At 44.8% G+C, this 10,184-nt stretch overlaps 1 protein-coding gene across 3 annotated transcripts in view; it reads left to right on the forward strand.

Moving 5' to 3' along the window:
• RGL1 (ral guanine nucleotide dissociation stimulator like 1) overlaps nt 1-10,184 on the forward strand; it is a 250,261-nt gene that overhangs the window by 108,023 nt on the left and 132,054 nt on the right. The window contains exon 1 of one of the 3 annotated variants that reach the window (XM_082702930.1): nt 5,553-5,609. The exons of the other annotated variants lie outside the window; for them this stretch is intronic. Coding sequence (XP_082559056.1) covers nt 5,568-5,609 — 42 coding nt within the window. The 5' untranslated portion in view covers nt 5,553-5,567. Of the gene's footprint in view, nt 1-5,552; nt 5,610-10,184 lie in introns of those variants that run through there. 3 annotated transcript variants of the gene reach the window in all.

A 10,184-nucleotide genomic window follows, 5' to 3' on the forward strand; every position in this document is an offset into this window, starting at 1 on the left:
TCTCTGAGTAGGGTGACATACTTTTTTAGATCATTAAGAATAGACTCAGGCTCCAGAGAATTAGCTGTATCCTTCCCCAAGGCCTGGCTTCAGTGCCTTTGAAGGCAATTGAGCAGTGATAGGAGGAGCAGTTTTTGAAACAGCAGGTCCTCCTGTTCCATCCCCCTGGCAGAATTATACACCTCGCCCTGTGGATCCGAGAGCCTCTTGTAGATTCTTTTCTCGGTCTTTCAGGGGATACCTGTAGGTGGCTGAGAGGAACAGAGAAGGCAAGACTCCCTCCTCCCCTAGCAGACAGACAGTAAGGGGGCAGGGTAGCTGCCCATTTTCTGGAATAAGGGATTCAAAGTGGAGATTCTTATTGGTGGTGCTGCAAACTTTAATTATCTTGAGATCAGAGAGCTTCCAGGTGCAGATGTGGTCACATATCAAGGTATGTCACATGGCCCCCAGGGCTAATTCCGGGTCAACACGAGTGTTCGAGATAGTCCCCAAGGCTAATTCTGGGTCTTCATGTGACTGGATTCCACTGGAAACTTCAAAAACAAGGAGATAGATAGAAGCGTGAGGAAAGATTTGTAAGTTTGTTTCTTTTTATGAATGCTGAAAAGGTATCACTGCTGGGTTCTGTGACCTAGCTGAAAAAAAAAAAAAAAAAAAAAAGAAGGTATTTTATGGTCTAGTATGTGGGCGAAAGAACATATCTGTGAGGGGAGGACTGGGGTAATTTGAAGAACTATCAATTTATAGAAGAAAAGAATCAGTATCTAATTAGTATGAAAAATGCTCAGATCAAATAGTGACTAGAATGTTCATCCGGTTTAGTTTTTACACAAAATACTCCGTGAGTTATAAAGGTCTAGAATTTGGTTCTAATTTCCTCTCTTTGGGAATCCCTGTAAACAGGTAGTGTATTCTTAACATGGTAAAATAAATAATTTCCTTCCTTCCTTCCTTCTTTCTCTCTCTTTCTTTTTTCCTTCAAGATTTTATTTATCTATTTGAGAGAGAAAGAGAAAGCATGTGCTTGGGGGATGGGAAGAGGGAGAGGGAGAAGCACTCTCCACTGAGTGGGGAACCCAACTGCAGGGCTCCATCCCAGAACCCTAAGATCATGACATGAGCCGAAGTCGGACACTTCCAGGTGAGCCACCCAGGTGTCCCAAGAAATAATTTTCTTTAAAGAATTATCTTAGTGGAAGATGAATTCATAGTAGGGTAGCCTTCTTAAGAAGATATGGGATCTCTCTGAAGATGTAGCTCTTTTCTGTATGATAACCAGTCTAACAGTTTTGTGGATCATTGAAGTTAGCTTGGTGTTATTAATCTTGATCTCTTTGGAACAAATACTAGGTAATGTCATTTTAATGTTTTTAATATGTTTTGTGTTGTTTTTTCCCAGAGCATGATAAATTTGAACTAACACATCTATTTTATTTTGGACCAGTACCCTTTGCTATCAAGAGCATCCATTTTTGAAGCAGCTGTTTGGGTTGAGGGATACAGAATGTGGCCATGAAACAGATCAAAGCTGATTGGCCCTCAGGGTAATTAAGCTCATGACCTTGGCCTCATTAGCCCTGTGCTGTAACTAGCTGTAACTGCCCTGAGGGGAGGTTCACTTCCCTGAAGAAGCTCCAGCATTTGGAAATTATCCAAGAAGGCTTATAATGCTGTTGACCCACTCTTTTCTGCCCTAAGGATGAATGACTGGCTGGTTGAGGGAGAGATGGGGAAATTCTGTGCTTACTCTGGGACTGATGGTCCTGGGATCACCACCAGATAGAAAATAATGCTAGAGTTGGGCTATTTCGTAGGATTTGTATATGGCCAGTGCCAATGGATATTTTACTCAGCTAAATGTTGATGAACTTGCTCCAGAATGAAAACCACTGAGGTGGGTTTTGACCAATAGAAAACCTCCACGTGTGTCACAAACGTTGTGTGACAGGTGAGGCTTTCTGTGCAGGAGACTCTCTTGAGTCTTAGCCTTGCCTTATCTCTTCACACCACTGGGATGAACAATTGTGTGTGCACCAATGGGATGTGGAATGGATTGATAAGTACAACCTCCAGACTGTGTGCAGAAGCCAGAGGTTTTCCCAGGCCCAGGAATACAAAGGAGTCATGTTGTTCAGTAGCAACAGCAGCTCTTAAAGTTCTGTCTCTGAGGCTGGTTTATATTCCTCATCCTTTAAGGCCTATTGCTAAGTAGCTTTGTCAATATTCCCTCCTAAAACCCCTCTTCTAGCCTTCTGATTGGCCAGTGGGGTGGGGACGGGGGATAAGAGTGCTCCTTCTGACTTCTTTCTGGAGAGCTGGGACAACATTGTGGTCCCTCATATTTGTGGTCTCAGGCAAGGTCTAGTTCCTTGTAACCGAAGTCCTTTTCTAAAGCACAATAAGAAAAAATGAAATTCAATAAAAAATCCAGATGGAGCAATGATTACCCTTCTTCTTTCCACTTCCCCTCCACTTTGACACCCAGCGAACACGTTCTGCAGAGGCCAGCTTCCTCCTTAGTGTGGGCTAGAGAGCTTCCTCTTCAGGTCAGCTGGCTGGGGTATTATCGATCGCTCTGTGGACAGTCTCTTTTTTCTGTCCTCATTAGCCACATAACCAGTTGCTGTTGAAGACGCTAATTTAGAAACCCTGTAAAATAATAATTGTTATATTTTTAATAGTGGGGGGTACAATTAAGAAACCCAAACTGGTCCCTGATCTCTCCCCCAGATGGTCCCTATCCTGGGAAGCCATCTTTTCACCCCATCTCAGAGACTTTTCCCAAGTTAGCCCCTGCTAACCATTTGAGAGTCTTTCACACACATTCCTGTATGTAACTATGTGCCCATCTCTGCAAATGTGTGAGTATTTTCATACAGAAGGGCTCACGCTATACACACTGTTCTATAGCTGGCTTTTTCTCCTTAATGATATATCTTAGAAATCTTTCCATATTGGCACACACGATCCATCCCAATTTTTTAACCAGTCCCTAGTAATCTGTTATATGGATGTGCCCCCCCCCCTTTTTTTAAATCTAACCAGTCCTTGTACTGGTGGACATTTTGATGTATTTTTAAAACCATGAGAAATAACACTTTGGTGGCCAGCCTTGTACATATGTTTTGTTGAAATATTCCTTGAATATCCACAGATAAATTCCTAGCAGTGACATTCCTTGTTCAAAGGGAATGAATGTTCTTAATATTGACAAGTATTGCCAAATTGTGCTCTAAAACGGTTATGCCTGCTCATACTCTTAAGATGTCAAATATCTATTTTGGGTAGAAAGAAAAATCACATTTTCTCAGACTTATGTAGCTGGTTTCTGTTTATGTTCTTAAAGTGCCCTCTATGTTTCAGCCTCTGGACATCTGCTACACAAAGCAGGGATGCCCCCGTCATCTCCCTTCACCACTGCTCCCCTGGAGGACCCACCCCACTCGGAAGCCATCAGTAGAATAATTCTTGTCCTATATCTTAAGAATGTGCTGGGCCAGAAAAGGATGTGAGTTCTAATTATAAGGACTGCCCATTGATGGTACTACATCCAAGTACCTGCCACAAGGACACCAGGGCTTCAATTCCAGCGAAGCATCTGGAAGATAAGGCTTAGCCATGTCATGTCAACCCAGGCACACAGCATTTTGAGAGGTTATCACCAGCTCTGCTCCCCATCAAGTCTGTGAGGCAAGAGAGAATCTTCTTTGACGCTTCTAAAGGAAACGTAGGACCTATAGCTTCATCAGGGGAATGGAACTCCTCACCCAGTCGGGGAAGCAGGGAGGAATGATTAAGCACTTGAAAGCACTTTGAAGAGTGTTTAATCACAGTTAAATGCTTCTTCATAAAAGCTGATATTTTGATGTCTGGCTAACATCACGAGACTCCTGACCACGGCCTAGGATTGGACACTTTGCATTTTTACAGTGGAACAAGAAAATAAGACATGGAAGCCACTAAGATGGCTAATACTAGAGAATAATGGAGGTAGTACAGACGTCGCGGTGGGTGGATTACAATTACCTTATTTTTGTTGGTAATGTGCTCTGATTGCATACAGGGATTTGGCGAGATTGTTGTCATATTTTCTTTAAAAAAAATTTTATTTATTTATTTATTTATTGAAAACATATAATGTATTTTTATCCCCAGGGGTACAGGTCTGTGAATCGCCAGGTTTTCACACTTCATAGCACTCACCATAGCACATACCCTCCCCAATGTCCATAATGTTGTCATATTTTCTAAAGCGCCTGGAGTTCTGAGGAGGAAAACTGGAAAATGAGTATAAATAATGATGCTCAATCCGCTTAAGTCATCCCCATCACCCTGTGGCATAGACCTTGGCAAAATAAGAAGGCCGTAGGATTTCCATGTCGAGATGTACTGCTATACGGGGAACCAGAGCCTGAGTTTTCTACAGGGTGCAAGAAACCACGTTGCCCACTTTAATCAGAAACAGAAACACCCACTGGTCAGTCTGGTTTTCCTACCAGTGCCTTCTCCACTACCATGGAATGTTTAAAAGACAACCAGAGGAGGGTGCAGCTGTGTTCCCTGGTCCTCGAGTTGCCTTGTGTCAGTAGGGAAACTGCTGGGCCTCCTTAATCACACCTGTGGACCCAGTTGTTGCCCGAAGGAAGGACTGAAGGGATTGGAACTGGTGATTGAATGTATTCCATCTGTTTTGGGAAGCCATGGAAATTTGGGGTTGGGGGAGGGGGAGAGAGAGAGAAAGAAAGAGGGAAGGAGAGACAGAGGGGAGATGGAGAGTCTTACGTCCAAGAAGAGAGCTAAGGGAGTGTCAGTGAATTTCCTTCAAGTCTGTAGGGACAGGGGTCCTTATCCCCTCGGTTTCAGGAATGATTTGATTCAGGATGCTAAGCAGACACTTGAAAATGTGAACTGGTTCAGCGTTGATCCTGGATGGACCATGACTCATTTTGCAAAATTAAGCCAAATCTCTCTTTCCTGCTCCCCTGTCTCCTAACAGTTTTGCTTTGCTAAGTAATCAGACATGGATCTTATTCCCAAGATGTGTATATATAGCCTTAGAGAGATAAGACATTTAAAACAAGTGGGAATGCAATAAAATCCGTAATCAAAGTCCAGATACTGAGCCACAGGTGTTCAGAGGGGGAAGATGTCATTTCCAGTCAGGGTGGGCAGGAGATCATGATATTCATATTTTGGGGCTTAATACTTATTAAGAATTCCTCAGTAAATGGGGATGTGATGGGAGAAGGCCCCCTCCAGGCTGAGCGGTTGGCAGGAATATATCAGGGAGGTACTGTAAGTGGGAGGCATGAGTAACAAAGGCAATTAGATTGTTTTGACCGGAGGAAAGGGCACACAAGGGTAGTGAGAAGGATGTTTCCATGACAAGGCGTTGAATGTCCATTGTGACAGCTCACAACCGTGTTAGAAATAGCCTGGTTCACTGCAAAGGATGGTGAACTGGCAGGGGCTGGCTCTGCCCCCAGCGCTGGGGCAGGAGTGGAGAGCAGTATAGGACGACAGGCGCAACATCGGAAGGGAGAGGCCTGGCGATATGGAGACAGATGACGCGTAGTCGCCTAGGCAAGGAGAGCTGGTATGGCAGGGTAGGTGACAGATCTCTCGGGAGGCGCTGGGACTGAGAAACGGAGGCACAGGTGGCACTGGGAAATGTAATCTGGAGTGAGGGAATAAGAAAGTGTGTCAGCAGTTAGAAGGCTCCAGCTGCCGCGCTCAGGTTTATGGGCAGACTTCCAAGCTCTGGAAGGAGGAAAGAGGGGAATGGAAAGCAAGAAGTAGGGCCCCCACCCTAGAGGGACGGGGCAGATTTCCAAGCCAGGAGTCAGACCTGGAACGGGGGGCCGGCCTCGCGGTGGGAGTGGCTCGTTGCTCCGTTCCAGAGCGCTGAGCAGAGGGCTTCTCATTCCTTCTGCATAAGGTTATGACTGCTCTGCGACGTGGGGTGTGCAGGGGGGCGCGAGGAGGCCCCGCCGTGGGGAGGGGAGGGTCCAGATGCTGGGCCGCTGCTGGCTCCGGAGCTGGGGCTTTCCTTGGTAGGCAAAAGGGGAAGAACGGAGAAATGAAAACAAGTGGCGATCTCAAACAGAGCTGTATTTCAGGAAGATTCATTTGAGGCTAGTGCGTAAAATGAATTTAATGAGTCCTTACTGTCTCAAATTTCTTCTCTTCCCAAATACTTCTCCAGTGTGTTCACGTCTCTCCACACCTCTTTCTAATGCTGTAGGTTAAATAAACCATGGTGTGAAAATTAGCATATTAAGTTAATTAATACGATATTCATTTCACCTGTTTATTTTTACATTTTTAATGTGGCTTCTAGAAAACTTGAAGTTATGTAACTAGCTGACATTATATTTCTTTCTTTTTTTAAAAAAGATTTTATTTATTTATTTGACAGAGATGTCAAGTAGGCAGAGAGGCAGACAGAGAGAGAGAGAGGGAAACAGGCTCCCTGCTGAGCAGAGAGCCCAACGCAGGGCTCGATCCCAAGACCCTGAGATCATGACCCGAGCTGAAGGCAGAGGCTTAACCCTCTGAGCCACCTGGGCGCCCCTAACATTATACTTCTATGGGAGAAGTGTCCCTTGAATCCTCTCTCCGTATCACAGTCAGATCTTTTGAAAATACAAGTCTTCTGTAACTGTGCTGTGTGGAGGCTTTCGATGGTCTCCAGTGCCCCCAGGATTGAGTCCAGACTCTTCAACATGGCTCGCAAGCTCTTGTCATCTGATGAGGTCCTCATCTCTCAACTACCCCTCCTCATTGCACTCATCCTTGGGGCAGATCAAACCATACAGAGCTCTGTCTGTGAAGTCACTCAGCATTCATGCCAGTTGACTTCCTGAACTGACCATTTCTCCCCCTTCTCATTGGCTAACTTTTGCTTCCTTCCCATTAAAGTCCCTGACTCCTCAACTCTAGAATATGTGCCTTTCCTTGATGCTAGGGGGGCCCCGCCATGTGCCTGCTGCCTTGTAGCCTTCTCACATTCTCAGTAAGGTCTGATTTACCTGCTTCTATCCTCCCTAGAATGTATCTTTGAAAGCAGGGACTCTCTGTTGATCCCCGCCTCACGCCCAACACTTAGCACAGCACCTGAGTCACAGCAGCTACCTGCATGACTGTGTGAATGAAGAAATGGGGCCATGATGCCAGCAGTGGGGTCCTGAGCCAGATAGTGCTACCAGGAATGAAAAGGATGAGATGCTCGGGAAAAAGCCAGTAAGGACGTAATTCTTGAGTGCAGGCCACTATGTGATGCGCCTCTGATTACTAATGTGTATGAACAACTGATGAACTTCATCAGGTGCCAGAAGGTCCTATATCATATAAGCAACAGCAAAGAAACAAACAAATGTTCTAAGAACAAGAGTGTATTCTTACTTTATTTTTTTAAAATTTTAATTCCAGTGTAGTTAACATATGATGTTACATTAGTTTCAGGTGTACAATATAGTGTTTTAGTAATTCTGTACATTACTCAGTGCTCATCATGGTAAGTGCAAAAATGTCTTCTTTTATTTATTTATTTATAAACATGTAATGTATTTTTATCCCCAGGGGTACAGGTCTGTGAATTGCCAGGTTTACACACTTCACAGCACTCACCATAGCACATACCTTCCCCAATATTCATAGCCCCACCCCCCTCTACCGGCCCCCCTCCCCCCAGCAGCCCTCAGTTTGTTTTGTGAGATTAAGAGTCAAAAGTGTATTCTTTTAAAAGTAGCATGGTTTTGGGAGCCAAAAGACTTGGGCTCAAGACTTGGCTCTTGGATTTACATTGTCTCTGTGGTCTTGACATTTCATTTTCTTAGGTTATAAAATGGAGCTAGTACCTCTGCTTTGGGGGTTGTGGTGAAGATTAAGGAGACTAAGACACGTAAAATCACTTTGTCAACTGCAGTGACAGAAAGCGTTAGCCAGTTACCAATGCAAAAACACTTATGCCTTCAAGTAGGTGATATTCATGCGATGGTGACTAAATTGTACATAATCTTGACCTACCCCAAGGCATGTAAACCTCAAGAAAAGCACCCTGGTACAGAGGAACTTAGGTAGTCTGCACCACGTGAAGTGCCCCATTTCCATCAGTATGATTCAGGGAGTGCTCTGGGGAGGGAGTGAGCCGGGTGGTGCTGCAGGCGCAGGCACCTGGGTGGTGTGGCTGGGCCAGGCGGCCTCCTGCTCTCTGCCTGGTCTTTGACGACCTCCCGTTTGACCTATGGGCTTGGGCTCATGCCTTTCCCTCTGCTTGGACTGCTCTCTTCTCCTCATGGGCCCGCTTCCCGAAACCCCTTCCCCATCATCTGGAAATTCTATTCCTACTTCAAGTCTGCAGGAGGCTGACAGTCTTTAGTATCTAAAGTTGCCTTCCCCTACCCGCCTCAAAAGAGAGCCCACTATTTGATCTTCTCTCCCATTCCCTGGTTGGGTATAGCACTGGACAGTCTCAAGAAGCCCTTCCACCAAGCCTGTATTCTTGCCCCCAGAAACATGCCCAGCTCTTACGTGGGGCGTGCCGGGATGGTTGTTCTTAGTGGGACAACCTGCAACACTAGCATTCTGACTTGGAATTTAGTCTGAGTGGTTCCATGCCGGGCCGGGGTCACACCCTTCCCTCCTGCCTGCTTTGTTCTTCTGCGTGTTGGCCTCCCTTACTTTGGATCCATGGCCAGTGTGTGTAATTCAGTGCTTTACACATAGTATATGCTCTGGTAAAGTCATTAAAATAGTTATTTATTTACCTGACCCTCATAGAGGATTATGTGAGGGATTATGGGATTACATAAACTAAAACAAAAGCTTGCCTTTTGTTTCCAGGGGACATACATTCAGTTGGTACAGTATACTATTACGATGAATTAGTGCTCACAAAGTGAAGATACAGCATTACTTCTTTTTTAGGAAAAATGAACAGCCCACTTGGCACGTTTTGTGAACTAAGGGCCATGCCTAGGATTCTGTTTGATCTGTGATTCCTCTTTTGGGGCCTTCCCTTACTCTGTTCCCTCTGCCTGGATGGCTCTCTCCTCCTCACCCCACCCCCTTTTTTTTACTACTTCTAAATCCATCTCGACTTCCAGGTCTTACCTTAGAGCCCATTTTCTCTAGGGATAACTCCCTCAATCTTATAGACACAGCCTGTACTGCCCAATGGCAATCTTTCTGTTGGCATTTATCATTCTGTAATGTACATGCTTTGTCTATTTCTCCCTTCAATCCATTAGCACCCCGAGGAGGGTACTGCAACTGTCTTGATGAAAGCTATTTCTGCAATGCCTACCTAGCACAGTGCCTGATAAATAGTAGGTGCTTTATAAATATTCGTTGCATGAATGAGTTAATAAATAGCTCAAGGAATCCCTTTTAGAGCCCAGAGCAGTATTTGAAGCAGAGTATATCAGAGTAATCTTAGAATGTTATATTTTAGCCTCTAGAGAAATGACTCTCTTACCTTTACTGATTTCTGTTCTGTTTCATGGGATATAGGTTGGGCTGCTTATAACAGAAAGCCAAATTTATAACACTTGAAACAAGAAGGAATTCTATTTCTCTCTTACAAAACAGTCCAGAGACAGGCAGTCCAGGACTGGTCTGGCCACTTTGTTCCATGAGATAACAGAGCCAGGCTTTTTCCATCTTGCTGCTCCCCCACCTGGGATGACAGCCTTGTCCACATGGTTCCCTGTGATGACCTCATCCTGGGAGGTCCGCTTTTGTCCTGGAATCCTCAGATTCTGTACCCATAGTGAACTTAATCGCTTTTCAGTACCTGGAACTGATTCTAGGGCCTTCTGTACCCTATTGGGGCAGCTTGAATCTGGTGTAGATTTATAGAACTAACCCAATTGAGGAATTTCTCACTACTTGCCCAGTCCCCACTTTCAGGTGGGGAAGACCAGGTTGGGCCAAGAATGCCAGCTGGTCTTCATGCTAAGGTCGTGCAGCCTTCAAGCAAGGCTGGTGTGGTTTCCTGTGGCACAGGGTGTGCTCATTTCAGAGGACGGCATCCTGGCAAGTTACAGGAGAGAAATTCCTTTGAATAATGTAAAATATATGACCTATTTGGCTATAAGGAAAAAGTATATTATTTATGTAGTTATAAGGTTGCCACGTAACTTGCAGTTGCTCTATCTTTCCTTACAGTGGCTTTACGT

The sequence above is a fragment of the Mustela nivalis genome (genome assembly GCF_964662115.1).
Source record: "Mustela nivalis genome assembly, chromosome: 16".
NCBI classification, from domain to species: Eukaryota; Metazoa; Chordata; class Mammalia; order Carnivora; family Mustelidae; genus Mustela; species Mustela nivalis.